General features: G+C 42.8%; 1 protein-coding gene across 3 annotated transcripts; it reads right to left on the bottom strand.

The window, feature by feature from the left end:
- Nucleotides 1-625: 625 nt before the first annotated feature.
- On the bottom strand, nt 626-20,241 carry LOC106587719 (alpha-protein kinase 3). Of its 3 annotated transcripts, XM_014176319.2 has the most exons (16): nt 19,782-20,241; nt 19,211-19,494; nt 16,156-16,194; nt 15,550-15,671; nt 15,271-15,388; nt 12,958-15,118; nt 6,702-9,012; nt 6,061-6,208; nt 5,698-5,825; nt 3,912-3,947; nt 3,400-3,677; nt 3,129-3,217; nt 2,790-3,007; nt 2,641-2,689; nt 2,274-2,462; nt 626-1,752 (listed from the first exon to the last, which is right to left on the bottom strand). In XM_014176319.2, the coding sequence occupies exons 2-16, from the start codon at nt 19,345-19,347 to the stop codon at nt 1,629-1,631; spliced, it is 6,147 nt and encodes a 2,048-aa protein (XP_014031794.2). In that variant the 5' UTR covers nt 19,348-19,494; nt 19,782-20,241; the 3' UTR covers nt 626-1,628. The 3 variants fall into 3 exon arrangements, with proteins under 3 accessions (XP_014031794.2, XP_045564629.1, XP_014031798.1); XM_045708673.1 differs by lacking the exon at nt 16,156-16,194; XM_014176323.2 differs by lacking the exons at nt 12,958-15,118; nt 15,271-15,388; nt 15,550-15,671; ... (1 more) ...; nt 19,211-19,494; nt 19,782-20,241 and having other exon boundaries at nt 5,698-5,820; nt 6,702-6,934.
- Nucleotides 20,242-22,728: the final 2,487 nt, after the last annotated feature.

Below are 22,728 nucleotides of genomic sequence, written 5' to 3' on the forward strand. Positions count from 1 at the left end.
AAATCAATTTTTTCCGCTGTACTGAAACTGAACCGTAACCCCAAAACCGCAATATGATTCGAACCATGGGTTTGGTGAACCAAGACACCTTTACCCTCAACTACATCATTTGATCCGTAAAATGTACCGTCAGGATTCAAGCCTTTGGGGATCTTCATGTACAATTGAGCTAAGTGAGACGAAGAAGCAAAAGGTAAGTCACGGGCCTATACTGTCATTGTAATGAGGATCTATTAAGATACCTAAATATGAGCTCTTGTATAGCATGACATTACTTAAGTTATAGATAGGCTATGGATATATTGAATTAACCTTTAATAATGTGGTTGGGATCTGTTATAACACATTCATGAAATGCTTATAGATTATGGATATGTCGTCAAGGTAAATCATTACCCAAGTGGTACATTTCCTGCATTGCAGGAAAGTTCTCCTGCAACAGGGTAACCAAATTACAATCCTACATCTGTAATGTCAGATACTTATATGTCAGATTACAGCAAGTGACATAGCAGCTAGCCCACGTCATTATTTATGACTGAGATACATTACATGTCAAATGGTTTCCAAGGGTAGCACTCAAAATTCCTTGAGAAAAACACACCCTGGTCAATAAGAGGCTTAATTTCAATATATTTCATTTTAATTTACAGCCATTGCATCCAGTGAGCATTTTCTATGAATGTCATACACTGCAACATGAAAACGTAGGCACATTTACAGTATAAAAAGCACCACGTATTTATTCACAGTGTCATGGAATACAATATACGGTACATTCTTAGGGCATAGTTTTCTTAACAGAACTATTATCGTGAGCACAGTGCACCATTGAAGATAACCTTTAACTCCTCAACAATCCCTTTAAATGTATTTTCCCTAGATGTTCATGTTGTTGGGACCTGAATCGAGCTGGCGTGCTAACCTTGTGAATTACTACTCCGAATTATTACTAATATGCAATAGGAATCCAGGTAGTCTACCCTGTATAATGTGAAAGCTTTAGCATAAAATTTTATGTGATCTACTTAATAAATGAAGAATGTATTCATTAGTGAAATTAATGTGTAATTTAATAATTTGAAGGACATACTAGTGTAGTCATTCATTTCATTGTCTCCGATTCTGGCAACAGAGGCGACATGCCCATTAAAACTGAGGTGGCATTTCATTGTTTATTTTAACACAGAATTCATTAAAAGATGTGGATGAAGCCTCTGTCATTTCTGGAAACATTCAAGTTCTTCCTTCACCTGGCCTTCTCTTTCTCCTTCTGATCTCATCTTTCTTTTGGGACCCAGGGCTCTGTGTCTGTCTGTCTGTCTGTCTGTCTGTCTGTCTGTCTGTCTGTCTGTCTGTCTGTCTGTCTGTCTGTCTGTCTGTCTGTCTGTCTGTCTGTCTGTCTGTCTGTCTGTCTGTCTGTCTGTCTGTCTGTCTGTCTGTCTGTCTGTCTGTCTGTCACAGCTTGGAGGAAGGGTCACCAGCCTTTCATCCCAGACCGGCTCCCAGCTCCCCGAAAGCTCTGTAGGTGGGAGGACAAGTCTGGCAGTAATTCCATATCTGGTTCAGTATTTATTGTCTTTATTGAGAAAAGCAGTTGCTTGCTTTCTACGGCCGATGAAGCCATTCTAACTTCGGACAACATTGGGGACATCAATGGCCTTGTGCTTGGCGGTAGCTTTGCTGTCCTCTGGCTGTGCTGGCTTTCTGATCAGCCGGGGGCTTCCTGTGGCCTTCCTGGAGGGCTGGGGACTGAATAGAATAAGTACCTTATTAATCAATTTGGCTAGCACAGAAATTCGACTTCTAGCTTTTTAATAACACCCCTAGACACACACGTTGAGAGGTTACAGGGTCCGCCACAGCGCAGCACCCTTGGATGGAGAGGATTTGGGGGTTAAAGGAAAACTCCATCCTAAAACTATCTTTTGGTATTTGTTTCATTAGTCCGTTGTCTATATTGTCCCAAAATGTTTTGCATGTCAGCAATCAAGTTTTCAAGATATGTAACTTTCAAAATACAGAAATCTTGCCTGAATGATGCATTTTGCATCCTCTGATGCTGCGTTTGTATCATATGGTGCAACATGCATTATTCGGGACAGATTTCTGTATTCTGAACGTTACACATCTTGAAAACTTGATTGCTGACATGCAAAACATTTTGGGACAATATCAACAAAAGACTAATGAAACAAATACCAAACAATAGTTTTTGGGTGGAGTTGTCCTTTAAGTGCTTTGCTGAAGGGCACAATGGCAGTGGTTCATACCTGGAGGAGCCGCCCATCTTGCGGTGGAGCAGGGGGCTCCTGGAGCCCTTGGGTTTGGCTGGGGTCTGCAGGGAGTCCTGTGTCTTCAGGGACCTCAGGCTGAGGAGGCCGCAGTAGGAGTTACACTGGTGCTGAGAGACAAACTGCTCAAACACATTGGGGTTCTCTGTGATCGTGAGACTTTGGTACCTGGAATAATAACAACAGTTTCAATGTTACAGATGAGTAAAGGAACAGTTTGTTGACAGAGCTTCGTGCCAGAGTTTGTTATTACAGTATTGTAATTGTAAATGGTCTATGTAGTCATGAATATCTCTAGAACACGATGTTCAGAAAATACAACAGAATAAATTATAGGCCTACCAACCCTTTCGATTTGATGGAAATTCCAACATTTGTGATCTTGAAGTCAACACCTGCAGCACAATCACAATTACAGTTAATTTCACCTGTTCTGTTATTCAGCCAAAGCATTGTCCTGCTAGAGTTAGTCATCCGAGACGATGGACACTGTACCTTCCATCCGAGTGAGCAGCAGGTTTCCATTGGTCCACTGGAGGATCCAGTGCTGCAGAGCACAACACTTCAGTGCCGCCTCTGAGCCAGTTCTCATGACCAGCCGGCCTGTAGCGTCCATCAGACAGTACCTCAGATAGACCCCCTTCAGGTCAGACTCCACTGTAGCATGGGGAATGCTGTTGGCAGGCCGATACATAAGGTGGACTGGGATCACTCTGTGTAACCAAGAACATACACACACTGTGGTATGACAGAAGACTAAACAAAGTAGTGAAATAATATGAAAAAACATTGTTTTTATGTGTAAGTTTGTATCATTTTGATGATCTCACTCACTCCAGCGCTTCTCCAAAGGTTCCTATCACCCTACATTCCGCAGCAAAGATCTTGCAGTATTCACGAGCGATGTTCTGAATTCTACATTCCTTTTAGAAAGAAGATTGCATTCATGATCAGACAGAAAAACTTTAATTGGGTTAGGGATCAGAGCTTTGATTAAATGTTTTTGTGATTCCTTTCATAACATCAATAATATCATTACATTGGCCCAATTTCCATTGATTCTCTTTAAACATTTACTTTATGTAAAATAAGTAAAACCCTTCACCTGTTGAGTGATTGCCAGGTTCCTCTCGACGAGGTTGCTCTCCTCCTTGGCTCCGTAGTAGGCGATGGGGCTCTTCACCTTGATGTAACATGTGGTCCCAGACTCAAACACTGGCTCCAGCCCATAGATGACCTTCACTCTGCAGGCCTTGTGGGAGCAGCCCTCTCCTATATGGGCCTCCTCCATCATGATACGCCCAAAGAACTTACTTCCCCAGACGCCAGAGTCAGCCAGGCCCTTGGTGAACAGTAGTGGACTCATCTCTATCTCCTCTCCCACTGTAGAGAGGAAAGATAGTAACATCATCAACTATAATGCACTGGAAGTGGTATTATGAGGCTGCATCGTGAGCCACCTGATCCTGCAAGCTTACATGAATGGCTAGTTGAACGGCACTAACCATTCATGTAAGCTTGGGGATCAGGTGCCTCGCAAGGCAAATGATGGGGTGTGACTGGACAGTATTGAACACCAATTAAATCCTAACAAATAATAGACAAATGTAATCTTACCTTCTTGATCCTCACGCAGAAACATGCCAGAGAGTACTGCAAAAAAGACAGAGTACAAAGAATAAGAGCTTGCGAGATGCTAAGTATTTATATTTTATTTTATTTATTTATTTCACCTTTATTTAACCAGGTAGGCAAGTTGAGAACAAGTTCTCATTTACAATTGCGACCTGGCCAAGATAAAGCAAAGCAGTTCGACAACATACAAAAACACAGAGTTACACATGGAGTAAAACAACATACAATCAATGATACAGTAGAAAAATAAGACTATATACAATGTGTGCAAATTATGTGAGATAAGGGAGGTAAAGGCAAAAAAGGCCATGGTGGCAGAGTAAATAAAGTATAGCAAGTAAAACACTGGAATGGTAGATTTGTTATTTGAAGAAAGTTCAAAGTTAAAATATAAATAATATGGTGCAAAGGAGCAAAATAAATAAAATAGATAAATACAGTAGGGAAGGGGTAGTAGTTTGGGCTAAATTATAGATGGGCTATGTACAGGTGCAGTGATCTGTGAGCTGCTCTGACAGCTGGTGCTTAGAGCTAGTGAGGGAGATAAGTGTTTCCAGTTTCAGAGATTTTTGTAGTTCGTTCCAGTCATTGGCAGCAGAGAACTGGAAGGAGAGACGACCAAAGGAGGAGTTGGCTTTAGGGGTGACCAGAGAGATATACCTGCTGGAGCGCGTGCTACAGGTGGGTGCTGCTATGGTGACCAGTGAGCGGAGATAAGGGGGGACTTTACCTAGCAGGGTCTTGTAGATGACCTGGAGTCAATGTGTTTGGCGACGATTATGAAGCGAAGGCCAGCCAACGAGAGCGTACAGGTCGCAGTGGTGGGTAGTATATGGGGCTTTGGTGACAAAACGGATGGCACTGTGATAGACTGCATCCAGCTTGTTGAGTAGGGTATTGGAGGCTATTTTGTAAATGACATCGCCGAAGTCGAGGATTGGTAGGATGGTCAGTTTTACGAGGGTATGTTTAGCAGCATGAGTGAAGGATGCTTTGTTTTGCGAAATAGGAAGCCAATTCTAGATTTAACTTTGGATTGGAGATATTTGATGTGAGTCTGGAAGGAGAGTTTACAGTCTAACCAGACACCCAGGTATTTGTAGTTGTCCACAAATTCTAAGACAGAACCGTCCAGAGAAGTGACGCTGGATGGGCGGGCAGGTGCAGGCAGCGATCGGTTCCTGCTACTAGTCACTTTTCAGCCCAGTTTATGTATATCCACCATTCACGCCTACACTGACTTTCTTGCACACTCACACACCCACACTAACACCCACACACACTCATATACACACACTCACCACCACGCACACACCCACCCTCCACTTATACAGCTGCCATATTGTTTACTATTATTATTAAACCTGCTACCAGTCACTTTCTCCTGATCCCTGCCTACATGTACATATCAACCTTAACTACTCCAGTATTCCTACACATTGTAAATGTGGTACTGGCATTGACCCTGTATATAACTTACATTCTTCTATTTCTTTTGCTTCCTCTCTTATTTCTTCAGTTTTTTGTTATACTATTTTGACATTGAATACTGCACTGTTGGGAAGGGCTTGCAAGTTTAGCATTTCACTGTACTTGTGCATGTGACAAATAAAACTTGAACGATATAGGAGATTAAACACGCCAGAGAGAACTGCAAAAAATAGATTCTAGTCAACAGAATGAAAGATAAGAGATATAAAGATATAGGAGATAACGTGTTGAAACAAGTCAAACTTCAGAGATTGAACTGAGACACTAGTGTACATACTGTCAACACTCAGTAGGAAGTCTGTTGTGTCTGTCCCGTATTCATTAGTTATGGTGCAGCCATAAACTCCACAGTCTCTGCTGGATGTCTGGACAATAGCCAACGCTACCTGAGTCTCATCTCCTGCACTGGGAAATACACAGGAGTCAGGGATGCAGAACAGCAAAATAAACAGAGTTTCAGAAAGATCTAACTATAGAATTTCTCAGCCACATGGTGTCTCTACAACCCCTTTACATTGTTGCCATCAGGAAAACCGTCTTTGATCGTGATTATTTTATTGTTGAATCCCTTTTATGAACACTATTTTCCAAATTTTGGCTACAGCATTTCACATCAAGGCAGCCTGTATGGAGGACTCACCTTCTTTTAACCTCAGCGATCTCCACCTCATCCCTGATCCACTTAATTGTGGAGTCACTAAGAACGTTGAAGAACTGGCACCACAGTTTCAGATGTCCTGCCGCATCTGAGAAGGGCTCTCCTCTAATCTTCCTGATGACCTGAGGAGCTAGAGAGAGAGGGGGGGAGATAAAGAGAGGAGGGGAGAGAGAGAGATTAGTGCCAGTAAGAGAGGGACTCCCAACAGACAGGCACAACTAGGTAAAGATAAACACTTTCTTATGTTTCAGCTTCCTAACTTTAAGTAATATGGATACTATTTCAGTTAAGCCTCCATTTAATCCCACCTGGCAAGTAGCTGGCCCCATAGAAACAGAATGAATAGAACAAGCATCCCCAGTCAAATTGGCAGGTTTAGAGGGTGCAAGCCAGTTCTATTAATTCTATATCTATAACTGACGCTCCATCTCGTGACAGTGTCAAAGCAAACAGAGGAAGCACGAAGGCTTTCAATAGCACTCCCTACTGGAGCTTAGCCAAAGAAACTACACTGACTCCAATGGTTAATTTAATTGAATAAGACTAGCTACTCTCTAAAAGTATGCCAACATCAGCCACCCCTTTCTTTTACACTAAGCTGTCATATCTTGAAAGGAGTTTACCTTTGAATGGGTTATGCTTGTCCTTCTCAGCTGGTTTCTCCTCAGTCTTGGTAGTGTCGGTTGTCTCCAGGGCAGGTTCCTGGCTCTGTTTGAGGGTCTCTGGTGTTGGAGCCAGCTTCCTCCTACTGAGCAGTGGGGAGCGTCTCTCTGTTGGAGGGGTGCGCTGGCCATTGGGGGGCTGCAGCAGGGGCGACCTGCGGGACAGACCAGGGGACATGGGAGAGGAGGACTCTGGGGATAGCCTGGAGCTCATCCGGAGGACCTCCTCTCTCTGGGGGCTCTGGGTGTCAGTGGGTGAAGCAACAGCTTCAGGGTCCTCTCCTTTGGGTTTCGGGATTAAGATTTTGCGTCTAGCGCCGGAGGCCAGCTCCTGTGGGGTGGCTGAGGGCATGGGGGACACACTGTCTGATCCCTTCAGCAGGCCAGTACTGCTTTCAGTGACTGAGACAGATGTTGAAGAGTCTGGCTTTGAATATTCCTCAACTTTCACCTCCTTGGATGGAGAGCTTTTGCTATCCAACGGAATGGTGGGAACAGATACTGACCCTTGTGTCTCACTACTTGGGGAACCCTTGGTATCAAACTTTCGTACAGTCTGAGGAGCAGGCTGAGGAACATCAGGTTTGCATGCTTCACTCCGACCTAAAATCATACCAGTATCTGGTGAAGAGTCTCTCCGTTTTTCACTGACAGGTTGCAATGTCGGGGTTGCAACGTTGTTTGTAAATCCTGTATTTTTTGTAGAAAAACTTTGGTTCTCAGTGGCACTAGGAAGTGAACTAGATTCTGTTGAATGCTCCGAAGTGGGAGAAGCACACCTTTTGTCTCTGCCATGTTGACTGCTGAACACTGGAGGCAGTGAGTGTGAAGAATCCATCCCTTTGATTGTATTTTCTAGTGTTTGTTGTTTCTCTGCAGTGAAGGTAACAGATGAGATGGATGTAGGAGGAACTGTAATGTCCAAGGACTTCTGCTCTGGAGTAACAAGAGAAGACTCCTTTTGACCATCCTTATTCGCAGCCAGACTAATATCAGCATTATGATCCAAAAGATGCTCCTGGTCTGTATCCATGACACTTTCAATGTCCGTTACTATACATACAGGAGGATTACTGTTCTCCAAAGTGCCATCCATGTCAACAATAGAGATAGGAGGAATTACAAAAGCTTTAGGTGAGGCTTCAGTCATAGGACTAACTATGGGGGACTCAACTCGTTCTGGTTCAGAGGTATTAAATCTATATTGTGCATTTGAAGCTGAAATAGAACCGACAGACGTATCGGTTTCCTTCTTACAAGTGTCTTTCTCAGGTTCCTGCCTGTATTCTGTCTCATCCATCCTCAACTCTGGACTTTGCATTCTCACATCCTGTATGTCAGTTGATGGGGGACATTTAGGTTGTTGGTCTGTGTTTAGACTTTGTACAAGGGGCATTGAAATGGTAGCTACTGAAATAGGTGCCACTGAAATGGGTGCATCTGAAATGGGTGGCACTGGACTTACTGCTGTAGGGGCACTTTTCTCCATTTGTGACCTTAAAAGCTCGGCAATAGACATTACTTTGGCTACAGGTGTTGGGGCTTTTGTTTGTGGCTCTGAGATGTTTGTGTTTGGGACACTTGTTGTTGTGCCAACCGTCTGTGATGTATCTGGAATAATAGGCTGAAAGCGGGGTTTTAGAGAAAGATCTTGGCATTCTGCTATCTTCAACAAAGGTATACTCTTCTCATCCCATACAGACACTGCTATACTTTCAACGGTTTTCTTTTCAGGTGCTTTCGTAAGTCTTTCAATTTCACCTTCCTGAACTTTGCTAACATCATAAACAGTTTCCATGTCAGCTCTTCTCTCATAACTGCCTCCCTGTGCATGTAACTCAGCCAAATTATTACCCTGTACTTCAACTTGTATTTCTGTCTCACCAACAGTTTTTATAGCTATCTCAACTTGGCCTTGCTGGCCTACTGAGGAAACAGTACACCCCAAGGTTTTCTCACTAACACCCGGGCTTTCCAGGGGTGACTTTAGTGGCTCTGTAAAAGGTAATGTATGGCTCTCATTTGATCCCCTGGAATGATCCTGTGTGCCCTGCGTCATTTTGTCAGAGGCCGATTGGCTCGGAGGATTGTGCAAAGTAGGAGACCGTTTGTTGGCATTTGCTGTGACTTCTCTGTCCGATGATGATGGAGAACGTTGTCGTGGCGAAGGTGATTGTCCGTCCAGCTTTCTCCGGATGGTTAGTATTACAGGTTCTTGCCCGACAGGTGTTCCATTCCACTCTCTCTCTGTCTGTCTGTGGTTCTGTGTAACCTTGAGGCACAATACAAGCAGAGACAGATTTCCATTCTGTAAATACTTTGCTGCAGTCATATCCATGACACATAAACACACATCATTGTTATATACACATCAAAAACCAGGGTGTAGCTTAAAAGCGTTATCTTATGAACAAGTCACACAAGAGACTGCTGTAAGTGTTAAAGACTACATCCACAATGTGCAAAGCTCTGTCGCCTGCAGATGTGTTTTACTAGTAAAAAAAAAAAATCAGTATGTATTTATAAGTATTCATACAGAGGCCCATTATCAGCAACCATCACTCCTGTGTTCCAATGGCACGTTGTGATAGCTAATCCAAGTTTATCATTTTAAAAGGCTAATTGATCATTAGAAAACCCTTTTGCAATTATGTTAGCACAGCTGAAAACTGTTGGTCTGATTAAATAAGCAATAAAACTGGCCTTCTTCAGACTAGTTGAGTATCTGGAGCATCTGCATTTGTGGGTTCGATTACAGGCTCAAAATGGCCAGAAGCAAAGAACCTTCTTCTGAAACATGTCAGTCTCTTGTTCTGAGAAATGAAGGCTATTCCATGCGAGAAATTGCCAAGAAACTGAAGATCTCATACAACGCTGTGTACTACTCCCTTCACAGAACAGTGCAAACTGGCTCTAACCAGAATAGAAAGAGGAGTGGGGGGCACCGGTGCACAACTGAGCAAGAGGACAATTACATTAGAGTGTCTAGTTTGAGAAACAGACACCTCACAAGTCCTCAATTGGCAACTTCATTAAATAGTACCCGCAAAACACCAGTCTCAACGTCAACAGTGAAGAGGAGACTACGGGATGCTGGCCTTCTAGGCAGAGTTCCTCTGTCCAGTGGCTGTGTTCTTTTGCCCATCTTAATCTTTTATTTTTATTGGCCAGTCTGAGATATGAGTTTTTCTTTGCAACTTTGCCTAGAAGACCAGCATCCCGGAGTGACCCCAAACTTTTGAACGGTAGTGTATATATATGGACACCCCTTCAAATTAGCGGATTTGACTATTTTAGCCACACCCGTGGCTGACAGGTGTATAAAATTGAGCACACCGCCATGCAATCTCCATAGACAAACATTGGCAGTAGAATGACCTTACTGAAGAGCTCAATGACTTTCAACATGGAACCGTCATTGGATGCCACCTTTTCAACAAGTCAGTTCGTCAAATTTGTGCCCTGCTAGAGATGCTCAGGTCAACTGTAAGTGTTGTTACTGTGAAGTGGAAACGTCTAGAAGCAACAGCGGCTCAGCCTTGAAGTGGTAGGCCACACAAGCTCACAGAACGGGAACACCGAGTGCTGAAGCGTGTAGCGCGTAAAAATTGTCTGTCCTCGGTTGTAACACTCACTACCGAGTTCCAAACTCTCTCTGGGAGCAACGTCAGCACAATAACTGTTCGTCAGGAACTTTCTGAAATGGGTTTCCATGGCCGAGCAGCCGCACACAAGCCTAAGATCACCATGCACAATGCCAAGCGCCGGCAGGAGTGGTGTAAAGCTCGCTGTCATTGGACACAGGAGCAGTGGAAACGCGTTCTCTGAAGTGATGAATCATGCTTCACCATCTGGCAGCTTCACCATCTGGCAAATCTAGGTTTGGCGGATGCTAGGAGAACGCTACCTTTCTGAATGCTTAGTGCCAACTGTAAAGTTTGGTGGAGGAGGAATAATGGTCTGGGGCTGTTTTTCATGGTTCGGGCTAGGCCCCTTAGTTCCAGTGAATGGAAATCTTAATGTTACAGCATAGATTGACATTCTAGATTCTGCGCTTCCAACTTTGTGGCAACAGTTTGGGGAAGGCCCTTTCCTGTTTCAGCATGACAATACCCCGTGCACAAAGCGAGGTCCATACAGAAATGGTTTGTAGAGATCGGTGTGGAGAACTTGACTGGCCTGCACAGAGCCCTGACCTCAACCCCATCGAACACCTTTGGGATGAATTGGAACGCCGACAGCGAGCCAGCCCTAATCACCAAAGACAGGTGCCTGATCGCACTAATGCTCTTGTAGATTAATGGACGCAAGTCCCCACAGCAATATTCCAACATCTAGTGGAAAGCTTTCCCAGAAGAGTGGAGGCTGTTATAGCAGCAAAGGGTGGACCAAATCCATATTAATGCCCATGATTTTGGAATGAGATGTTCGACAAGCAGGTGTCCACATACTTTTGGTCATGTAATGTATCTAACGAATTAATCTTGTTTTCAATTTGGAGCTCTTGTGTTAAGTACTGAGTGCTCAGACATATTTACTAACTGGAACTTGGTCAATGGATGAAGCAATCCTGTTTCCCAGTTATAACTCTGTTACTATCTCACAAACTGTTCTTGACTTGACAGCTATGGCTTGTAGTCAAATCACTATAATTCAGACAGGTTCAACCCCTCAGATAGAAAGATTTGAATACTGTCTAATAGTGCTACTGGTGGTGTAGCGTTGTTAAGCTGCACTCATTTGATTATGATATGATTATTACTTCACTTAATAGGTGCTTTGATGAGCCATAGAGATGAACAATACCCTCACAAACACAGTGCAGTCCCACAGTACAGGACGAGGTAGTCTAATGTTTCGACCAGGTGCAGAGTGCATGTGGATCTGTTGTGAGATTGACTCCTGGTCTGAGCTCATGTTCCTTTAGTCTTAGATAAACATAACAGTAAGAGATATGTAACTCATTTGAAATAAGCACCAGATCTAATTGGTCAGCTGAAATTAGCACCAGAGGGATTGGCTCCGGTGTGACTTATGTGTCACTCCATCAGGGAATGAGATAAGTCCAGAGTTACTGAAAGGACCATTCACATTGCGTCTACTTTGATTTCAATATCACAGAACTAAAATATGGTGTTGTGTGAAATAATAGAGCATTCCCTTTGAGGAATCAACTGACAAATTATATTGAAATGGGGAGTACATGAACATTTACAATGACAAGTACAGAAGGGAGAGTATGGTCTTAGGTTCATATTGTACAAAAATCTATTGTAGGCCTACTTTGGTTTCATTGAAACAAGAAAGTGCTTTATAACCTGTCTCTCTCTCTCTCTCACAGTGTTCACAGTGGAGTGTATGACAGTGGACTAAGCACAGACAGACATTGAACATGGAATATTTTTAGGTTTAGTGAGGAGACAATGTAATGTGGATCATTCAAATGGGTGCTTTGGTGGAACAGAGAGGACAGAATTCCTTCTCAGCACTATTTTCACAGTACTTTGTTTCCATACCTTCCTTTTCTTGGGTTCAGTAGAGGATGCAGTGTTTCAAAAAGCCCAAATAGTATGATATCATAAATGTCTTCTTTGGAGAGAAAAAATAATCAATGACTAAAATGATTTCCAACTTTTTGGATGAGAGACAAAAAACGACATCATCTTCCTCTCTGTTTGCATGGCTGCGACCAACAGCATAACTAAAAGACGAGGATAACAGTGCAGCTCAACTCTCAAGGATAGCAAAAATATTACCCATCATGCTCTCTGCCTCTATGTCTGGACCAATCCAAAACCTTTTAAGGCATCATTGCTGTACCATCTGTTCCATTGTGCTTTTCACTCTCATACCAAGTGTTTTCCACCACCAAGACCATTCACAGTCACCTTAAAGCCCCACACTGTCAAACAAGCTAAGATTGTTGACCTCCCAAAATCCTTATTGCACAAATCATAAGCACAACAGAAGCCTTGAGGTACTCTGTGATTTCTATATTCATGTTTTCAGCCATTCGATATGTAGCAGTGGTAATATACCTGCTGTCCGTGCCATCACATGCATCATTACACATACGTCTTATCACACAGAGAGGGGCATACTTGTAAAGTCTAATAATAGCACTGTGGGTGCTTGTGTTACTGATCTGATCTGGCTGGTGAGTTTTGGAAACGTTAGGCGCTCCATGAGCTCATAGGGACAGGGCAGAGACACTCACCTCCCCATCCAGCTGCGCAGGCAGCCGAGACAAAGACACATTCTTTAGGCACGTGCTTGTTTCATCCACAGACAGCTGATCTCCTGACTGTTCACACAGACGCTGAGGCAAGGCAGAGACCGCCTCGCTGCTCTTACAGGTTGATGTTAGTACTGACTCCACTGATTCCCCAGCAACTTCAACTGCAGTTCCAGTTCCATGGATGGAATAAGTATCTGAGTTTAGCACCTCAAGCACTGATGCTGAATCCTTCCCCGGGCATTCGATTTGACCTTTTAGGGGAGTAGTGGTGCTGTTTAGGTGTTCCAGGACAGAAGGCTTATTGTCTGTTACGTTGTTTTGATGGGTTTTAATGTCCTCTGGTGTGTTGCTCAACTCCTGTGGAGTTGTTACTGGTGTGACAGAGGAACTTGGTTGTGGTTGTAGATTCGGGGAAGGACTTGGTTGACGTGGTTGTGGTTGTAATTTCATTGAAGGACTTGGTTGACGTGGTTGTGGTTGTAATTTCATTGAAGGACTTGGTTGACGTGGTTGTGGTTGTAGTTTCGCAGAAGGACTCTGTTGTGGTTGTGGTTTCGCATAAGGACTTGCTTGGAGTTTCTCTGAAGGACTTGGTTGACGTATTTGTGGTTGTAGTTTCCCAGAAGGAGGATCTGGTTGTGATTGTGGTGTTACTGAGGGACCTGGTTGTAGTTTTACTGAAGGACTTGATTGACGTGGTTGTAGGTTCCCAGAAGGAGGATCTGGTTGTGGTTGTGGTGTTACTGAGGGACCTGGTTGTAGTTTTACTGAAGGACTTGATTGACGTGGTTGTGGTTGTAGGTTCCCAGAAGGAGGATCTGGTTGTGGTTGTGGTGTTACTGAGGGACCTAGTTGTGATTTTACTGAAGGGCTTGATTCACGTGGTTGTGGTTGTAGTTTCGCAGAAGGAGGATTTGGTTGTGGCTGTGGTTTTGCTGAAGGGCTTGGTTGTGGTTGTGACGTCACAGAATGAGGACTTGGTTGACGTGGTTGTGGTTGTGATTTCGCTGAAGGAGGACTTAGTTGTGGTTTTATTTTAGCTGAAGGACTTGGTTGTGGTTTTATTTTAGCTGAAGGACTTGGTTGTGGTTTTAGTTTAGCTGAAGGACATGATTGTGATGAGGTGACAGGAGGAACTGTACTCTGACTCCCCATAATATTGTTATTTTCAACCTTTTGGGTCACCTGAGCCACTCCAGCATTCTGACTCTTATTCCCTGAGATGGTTTCCCCTGTAGAGAGGTGCCCAGTAGAAGTAGACAGGATGCTAGGCTCTCCGTTGTGTGGTGGGGTTTGTACAGGTACTTTCTCCTTCACTTGGACCTTCACTTCTTCCATTACTGACACTGTGTTGTTCAGTGGGGCTCTCTCAGACTGATTCATGTATTTTCCACTCTCTGTCTTTGAGGCTGAAGTTTCAACAGCACTCTCTACTTCCAGGGCCTCTTCTGATGACCCCAGTGAGGGTGAGGACTCAACCAGACAGCATGTCACACTGACCTCTCCTTCTTCACTCATCACTCTCTCCTCAGGCTTCTTCCCTGCTTGGCTATCAGCCGTCATCCCACTATCCTCTCCATTGGAGATCTTTATCTTCTTCTTGGCCAGTGATGCTTTTGGTGTGTGTGGAGCAAAAGACTTCTGCACTGAATCGTAAACATACGTCTGGCCTTTGTTGCTGCTATTTTCTGTAATGGCTGCCTGTCCATTGACATTCGAAGACCCAGCCCTGTTAGTTTCCCGTTTTTCTTCTCCCACCACAGGTGTGTCCTGTAGCCTAGCCTCTGCCTCCCCAGCATGAGCCTGAGTGCTCTCCTCAACCACTTCATCCTCCATAAAGCTGGGGGCACTGAGGCTGGGGTCCATGGAGGACCGTCGCTTCCTCTGGGACCGGTCTGGACTGATGGTCCTCAGTGTCTCCTGCCGACTACCAGGAGACCCGTGGTTCTCCTTGTGCCACGGCTTGGGCTCCTCCAGCTCTCTGCGTTTGTTTTCGGCCTTCAGTTTGATCTTGGCGAAGTACTGCTGGTGGATCTTGTATTCACTCATTGTCCCCACTTCAAGAACTCCAGAGCAGGACACAATGCCTTTGTTGTTCCTGGCTGACGCCTGGTAGATGGCTGCATCCTCCATAGTGCAACTGTAAAGAAAACAAATTATAGATACTTGTATTATACAGTTGCTGCACAATTTTTAAAATAATATGTGTGCATCAATACAAACCAAACTGACATCAATATGATAACGTTTAACATCTTCAATACAAATTACAATTATGATCTTGATACATACTTGTAAATGTGCAGTGAATGGTTTTGTCCATTGCGGGAAATGTTGTATTTAGGTAGTCCACAGTATCTGTCCAATTGTAAATCATCTTTATACCATGTCACTTCTGGAGCGGGGTGACCTGAAGACAAATAGAAACAGAGAAACAGTTATAGAGACTACATTTCGCACTTACTGTAACATCTTCAGATAGATAATAGTGGTTAGCAAGTACAACAACAATGTATGTAAGCTGTTACAAACAACGTATTGCGCCCACTCACACACCAGAGAAGAGTTTACCTGACACCTCACAGGTGAACTTGATGCTACAGGTTTCAGATACGGCTCTTGACTTTAATGTCGTCTCAAAGGTTGGCTGGGTCTCCTCCGTTAAATGTGCCATAACACAATGTAGTGTGCTCCTGCATAACACACTTAGTTACGTTTTCAAATGTAAAGAAATGTCTCTCACCTGGGCCAAAGCTATTTTCTAAATATGTAATCTTCTATGCAGGCAATGGAAGATAGCCAAAATATATGGAATATAAAATGCAATAGTTTGTAAAATATATAAAGACATTTTTATCAACACATTCAACCCTACATACTGTAAGGTAATGTGATTCCATATCCTAGTGATTTGATTTCCATGGATTGTCTTGCTTTCCTTAAGAATTGCAGAGGTCAAAATGGGTGTTATGTAGTTTGTGATGCAATATCTGGTGCAATCCAATATCACTATAATCAAATATCAGCCAACATATTTCACCAAGCACACATTGTTCCATCTTTCATCCTCAATGTCTTGACAGTGAGGCAACATAAGCCAGGCTAAAGAAAAGCTAAAAGATAGCAAGTGCAGGTGTTAGTTGAAATGAATTTCATGAAACAAATACATGACAGTACCTTGATGGCCTGTATTGAGAATAGCTGTGACTGGAGTAGCTATGCAGAGAGGAAGCAAATAGAAGCAGCTTATCAGGCACAATGTATAGGCGTTCTGGCATGAATGAAGATGGACTAAGAAGTGTTCTTACATAAACTATCACCAATTGTCATGCTTTTAATTGGTTTTCAAATGCCCTTAATTGGTTATTACATTTAATTGGTTATCAAATTGGTTATCAAATTCCCATCTTTTAATCCATATGAAATTAATTTTACAGTAATGAGACATACAGTTGAAGTCGGAAGTTTACATACACTTAGGTTGGAGTCATTAAAACTCATTTTTCAACCACTCCACAAATTTCTTGTTAACAAACTATGGTTTTGGCAAGTCGGTTAGGACATCTACTTTGTGCATGACGCAAGTAATTTTTCCAACAATTGATTACAGACTATTACAGATTATTTCACTCATTATTCACTGTATCACAATTCCAGTGGGTCAGAAGTTTATACACACTAAGTTGAATGTGCCTTTAAACAGCTTGGGAAATTCCAGAAAATGATGTCATGGCTTTAGAAGCTTTTGATAGGCTAATTGACATCATTTGAGTCAATTGAGGTGTACCTGTGGATGTATTTTAAGGCCTACCTTCAAACTCAGTGCCTCTTTACTTGACATCATGGGAAAATCAAAAGAAATGAGCCAAGACCTCAGAAAATAAATTGTAGACCTCCACAAGTCTGGTTCATCCTTGGGAGCAATTTCCAAACCCCTGAAGGTACCACGTTCATCTGTACAAACAATAGTACGCAAGTATAAACACCATGGGACCACGCAGCTGTCATTCCGCTCAGGAAGGAGACGCATTCTGTTTCCTAGAGATGAACGTACTTTGGTGAGAAAAGTGAAAATCAATCCCAGAACAACAGCAAAGGACCTTGTGAAGATACTGGAGGAAACAGGTACACAAGTATCTATATCCACAGTAAAACATGTCCTATATCGACATAACCTGAAAGGCCGCTCAGCAAGGAAGAAGCCGCTGCTCCAAAACCGCCATAAAAAAAGACTACGGTTTCCAACTGCACATGGGGACAAAGATTGTACGTTTTGGAGAAATGTCCTCTGGTCTGATGAAACAAAAATAGAACTGTTTGGTCATAATGACCATCACTATGTTTGGAGGAAAAAGGGGGATGCTTGCAAGCTGAAGAACACCATCACAACCGTGAAGCCTGAGGGTGGCAGCATCATGTTGTGGGGGTGCTTTGCTGCAGGAGGGACTGGTGCACTTCACAAAATAGATGGCATCATGAGGACGGGAAATTATGTGGATATATTGAAGCAACATCTCAAGACATCAGTCAGGAAGTTAAAGCTTAGTCGCAAATGGGTCTTCCAAATGGACAATGACCCCAAGCATACTTCCAAAGTTGTGGCAAAATGGCTTAAGGACAACAAAGTCAAGGTATTGGAGTGGCCATCTCAAAGCCCTGACCTCAAACCTATAGACAATTTGTGGGTAGAACTGAAAAAGTGTGTGCGAGCAAGGAGGCCAACAAACCTGACTCAGTTACACCAGATCTGTCAGGGGATATGGGCCAACAATCACCCAACTTATTGTGGGAAGGTTGTGGAAGGCTACCCAAAACGTTTGACCCAAGTTAAACAATTTAAAGGCAATGCTACCAAATACTAATTGAGTGTATGTCAATTTCTGACCGACTGGGAATGTGATGGAAAAAATTAAAGCTGAACTAAATCATTCTCTCTACTATTATTCTGACATTTCACATTCTTAAAATTAAGTTGTGATCCTAACTGACCTAAGACAGAGAATTTTTACTAGGATTAAATGTCAGGAATTGTGAAAAACAGTTTAAATGTATTTGGCTAAGGTGTATGTAAACTTCTGACTTCAACTGTACATGACTCTATATGACTATAGTGCTTTCAATACAAAATGCAGGTATTGAAGGCTCATTATTGAGTGATGTTAGTGCCAACAAAAACTGCATTTGTATTCAGAAATGTATTTTGAATGGAAAATGATTGAATTCAGATTCCATTTCTGTTGGAACTACTATCACTCCATACACCATAGCGTGCAACATTTTAATTGGTGGATATCATGCCTGTAATCATGGCCATAAACAGAGTGTTTAAGTGTAGATTTAGTCACTCTGTCTGTTGTTATCATCTATTTCAGTCTCTCGGCCAGATCATTAAGATAGGGTGCTGCTAAGGCCATGGTTTATTTGATATTTTATTTTGACTGACTATTGCCTAGTGTCTACAGTGAAACAAAATCAAACCACTGACAGTGGAAAAACACTAAGTGACGTCAGCAAGTACTACATGACGATACTATCTGTACCATTAATATTTTCAGAATTATAATTAAGAATACATGTTTTCACTTGACTTGATAGTTATGCAGCACGCACTTGGCCATAAGTAGACATACCCAGTAGTAGGAAGATTGGATTTTCATAAACGTTTCTTCTATTTGTAGGATGCATTTTGGAAGACGGTTTGCCTTTACACAGGCTCATGCAGTGAGATGCAGTTTATTTATAAAGAGCTGAGAGCTGACCTTCATGGTCATAGCTTTTTATGAGCCGGTAGTGAGTGTTGCCTATCAGCTGGCCATTCAAACAGTCCTAAATGCAGTAAACGACACCATGGAAACCAACAATGACTTTGATATGTGGTTGACTCATCCAGTTACCTTAAGATGAATGCACTATAAGTGGCTCTGGATGAGTGTGTCTGCTAAATGACTCAAATGTAAATGTTATGTAAATATAACTAACACAACTATCTATAACTAACTAACACACTGAGAAATCATTTCAATCCAAGCCATCCAATCATTTTCATTTAAAAGGGCATTATAAATTCAATGATTATTGTTTTATTATTAAGACCTCATAATGCAATTATGCTGAATCAATGGTTAAACTTCACTTCAAAAGGAGAGGGATGTGGTAATAAACATATTCTAACTTTCTTTTTGCTTGTTGAGGTACAGTAATAGTTCCTGTGTTGAGCTGAGGGGTTGTGTACCTGTTTTCAGGCCTGACATCAGAGAGATAGCTGCGGCTGCTGGCTCTGCTACTCCCTATGACATCATCTCCATTGTGGGAGCTGAACCTCCCGTCCCCCGCAGAGTAGGAGCGTGTCATCAGCCTCCTGGAACTCATTCTCCAACAGATAGAGTTTCTCTTTCAAACTTAAATTCCCAGGCGAAACTTCCTCAGAGAAGGCAGCAGATGATGATGTACACCCACCAAACAAATGAGGTTTTCTGTGGCTGTAATCTGTTATGGTCTAAATCTGGGCGATAGCAGCTGAAAGAGAGATAAAGATGACAATAAGTTATTTTTAATAACAAGATACGAAATCAAGATGATGCCCTTTTTTGGTAAATATTTATGAGCTTGAAAACATGTTTTAAAAAAAGCAAACACTTCTATTGTCTTCATCAATTGTAGTGTAATGCCTTATACTATAGAGACTGATATCAGCAACAGAGATGTTTGTTCAAAGTATGTTGTTATGTTCAGTTGGTAACACATCCATTATATCATCATTCATGGACCAGCTATCTTCCATCAGATCTCTGAGGTAAACTCACCATTCATAGCTTTCCTTTTGTCTCTTTGTATAAGGACCCACCACTCTCTCCGGCTCAAGGCACTGTGCAATTTCCAATCAAACATGAGCATGCGTACCCTGCCAAACCTATTTATAGCAGGCCTACAAATAGGCACAAGAGCACATCACATTTTCCAAAACTAGCCTTCGAACCATTTTAAGTACAATACCCCACCACCACAAGGAAAACTCCATTTGGGACAGAATGCGTAGAAAAGAGTTTTGATGATATCCGTTCCAGCATTGTGGAGGAGATAAATCCATATGGAACAATGCTTAGTCAGAAGCCACAAGGCCATCTAAGAGTTGGTTGTCCTCCAAATGTTACGAATTGGGTTAAGCAAGTTAGGCCACCACAAGTTTGTGACTTGGTTACCATTGGAAAACGTGCCCTCTAAAACAGCAGAGGGTCTTTCATGTGGCCCAATGGGTGACTGCGCTTTTTCTTCTCTTAAACAGCGTGCATGCTTAGTGCTTGATACAGCCTGTGGTGCTAAAGTATCATATGACCCTGTCAATCAGAATGATGACACCAGCCTTAAAAGTCAATTTAAAAGAGCTGTAAATTCAGGCATCCAGTCCCATCGCTCCCACTTTCCAAACATAAAAGTGTTTGGTTACACTGACTGACCTTCCACAGCAACAAGCTTGTTGATCCTGCATATGACACATACTGGACAAATGTGAGTCTAAATTCAATAGAACGTTTTGCTGTGGTTACTTCTCAGTGATATGTTTATGCTACTGATATAACATGTAAACAAGAGTTTTTCACAGAATTGCCGTGCACGTTGTGGATGTGAGTTTCATCATCTGTTGTGCTGCTGTTTGGTTAAGCTGTGATGACACTGTTCGACCACCCTGGTCCTTGCCTGTGCTCTCATTGTGTTGTGACTGACACTGTTCTGTCAGACCCCCAGAGGAAAAGCAATAGGAATAGAACAGCCTTATATAGTCCCTTCAAGGTCTATGGGTGTGGGTGGTACATTGCCATTTGCTCATCCAACTGACGGAGCACAATGAAAATACACATAATATCATACATTTTGCGCAAAAAGTACAAATAAAAAAATCACATTTGGCCATCAGTGTCCCCTCCAAAAATGTGGTGCATGATGCCTCATTTGTGTGGTTCTAGGTCATTAGTGAGTCAATGAATGGACAACAAATTCAAAACAAAATCAGAATAACTAAAGAAGGACATTACACTTTTCACCTTAACTTGCATTCTCTCCAGCATACCGACAACTCAACATGCATCTCAGTGCACTAGGGATTAGGGAACGTAACTGGCACCATCACTATGAATTCCCACATTTTTGAGTGACTGACACTTAAATCAAGTTCAAACATACCAATCAAAATTCCTCCCATGTTACTCTGCATAGACAGTCATCAGGTTACACATGCATACGCGCCTCCTGCGCTGCTATTTTAAATGACTATTTTTTTATTTTCCATTGCTGTGTCTCAGTAAATTCCAGGCCCTGTCTTTTACATGGCAGGTTGATGCAGTGTGTCTCTGCTTATTATCAAGCTAAATTATTCCACTCTTTTGCTTGCTCCCACCACCACCACCCTGTGATGACGGACGTACATGAACTGGGCACACACACACACACACACACACACACACACACACACACACACACACACACACACACACACACACACACACACACACACACACACACACACACACACGCACGCACACACACACAGCAGCTGGCTCACAGCCCTCAGTCAGAAGCCATGGTAGGGACAAAGAGGGTGGCCCTCGGCTAGCCTGTGCCTGGCTGTACATTCTTAGAGGGGTGTGTATGCTGCTATGCTGCTGGGATCAGAGCACAACACAGTGTGAAACCCCTACATAGACCAATAGACCACGAGGCCATGTCACATGACCCTGAAACACCTGGCCTATGACGTAATGGAAGGGATTTTCTACAAGATGTGTGGAAAGAGAGATTGACAGATTGTACAAGGGTCTCAGATTATGTAAAATTTGGTTGATATCCTCTTTGACCTCACAGAGGCTGCCTTGGGTACATCGTTGGTATAGTGGACGTCTAAAGTAGCTGTCACACACTGATCTGTTTCACCTGTCTTTGTGATTGTCTCCACCCCCCTCCAGGTGTCGCCCATCTTCCCATTATCCCCTGTGTATTTATACCGGTGTTCTCTGTTTGTCTGTTGCCAGTTTGTCTTGTTTGTCAAGTCAACCAGTTTTTGTGTCTCAGCTCCTGCTTTTTCCAGTCTCTCTTTTTCGTGCCCTGCTGGTTTTGACCCTTGCCTGTCCTGTCTCTGAGCCTGCCTGACCCTGAGCTCGCCTGCCGACCTGTACCTTTGCCCCACCTCTGGATTATTGACCGCTGCCTACCCTGAGCCTGTCTGCCGTCCGGTACCGTTGCTCCACCTCTGGTTATCAGACCCCTGCCTGCCTTGACCTGTCTGTTGTATGCCCCTGTTGGATTATTAAACAAGTGTTAATTCGACGTTGTCTGCATCTGGGTCTTACCTTCATACCTGATAGTAGCTTTTGTTACACCATATGTTTTGCCCACTGATTATGGAAATAGAAAATCACATTATTGTAATTGTATTGAATTTAAAGCTGATTTATGATAATTATCCCATTGCATAAATGAGGAAACCTGATACTCAGACATTACGTTATTATTTGTGTTGACCTCATGGTCTGGATCAGATGGTGGGTTTGAAAAGCATGTTTTTGTATTGCGTAGCGTCATACCGGGCTATCTATAGCAGATCCTAACGTCCTGTAGCCTTGTTGGACAGATTTATAGATGTCTGTGAATGATGTTCAGGAACACCATTGTCACTGCCTTTACATAAACATAATCCCATGCCAAAATAGTTATACAAGACAGACGAAATGTTGCTTCAACGGCTTCTGTTTCTGTTGA

Source organism: Salmo salar, chromosome ssa26 (assembly GCF_905237065.1).
Source record: "Salmo salar chromosome ssa26, Ssal_v3.1, whole genome shotgun sequence".
In the NCBI taxonomy this organism is placed as follows: Eukaryota; Metazoa; Chordata; class Actinopteri; order Salmoniformes; family Salmonidae; genus Salmo; species Salmo salar.

What these genes read in the sequence shown, in the direction of transcription:
- LOC106587719 (XM_014176319.2), bottom strand. Translation starts at nt 19,347, where the DNA reads ATGAGTTCCAGGAGGCTGATGACACGCTCCTACTCTGCGGGGGACGGG. An exon ending in GTTCACCTGTGAGGTGTCAG is followed by an intron (nt 15,389 to 15,549) that starts GTAAACTCTTCT and finishes ATTTGTCTTCAG; the next exon opens with GTCACCCCGCTCCAGAAGTG. An exon ending in CAAGCATAACCCATTCAAAG is followed by an intron (nt 6,209 to 6,701) that starts GTAAACTCCTTT and finishes CTCTCTCTCTAG; the next exon opens with CTCCTCAGGTCATCAGGAAG.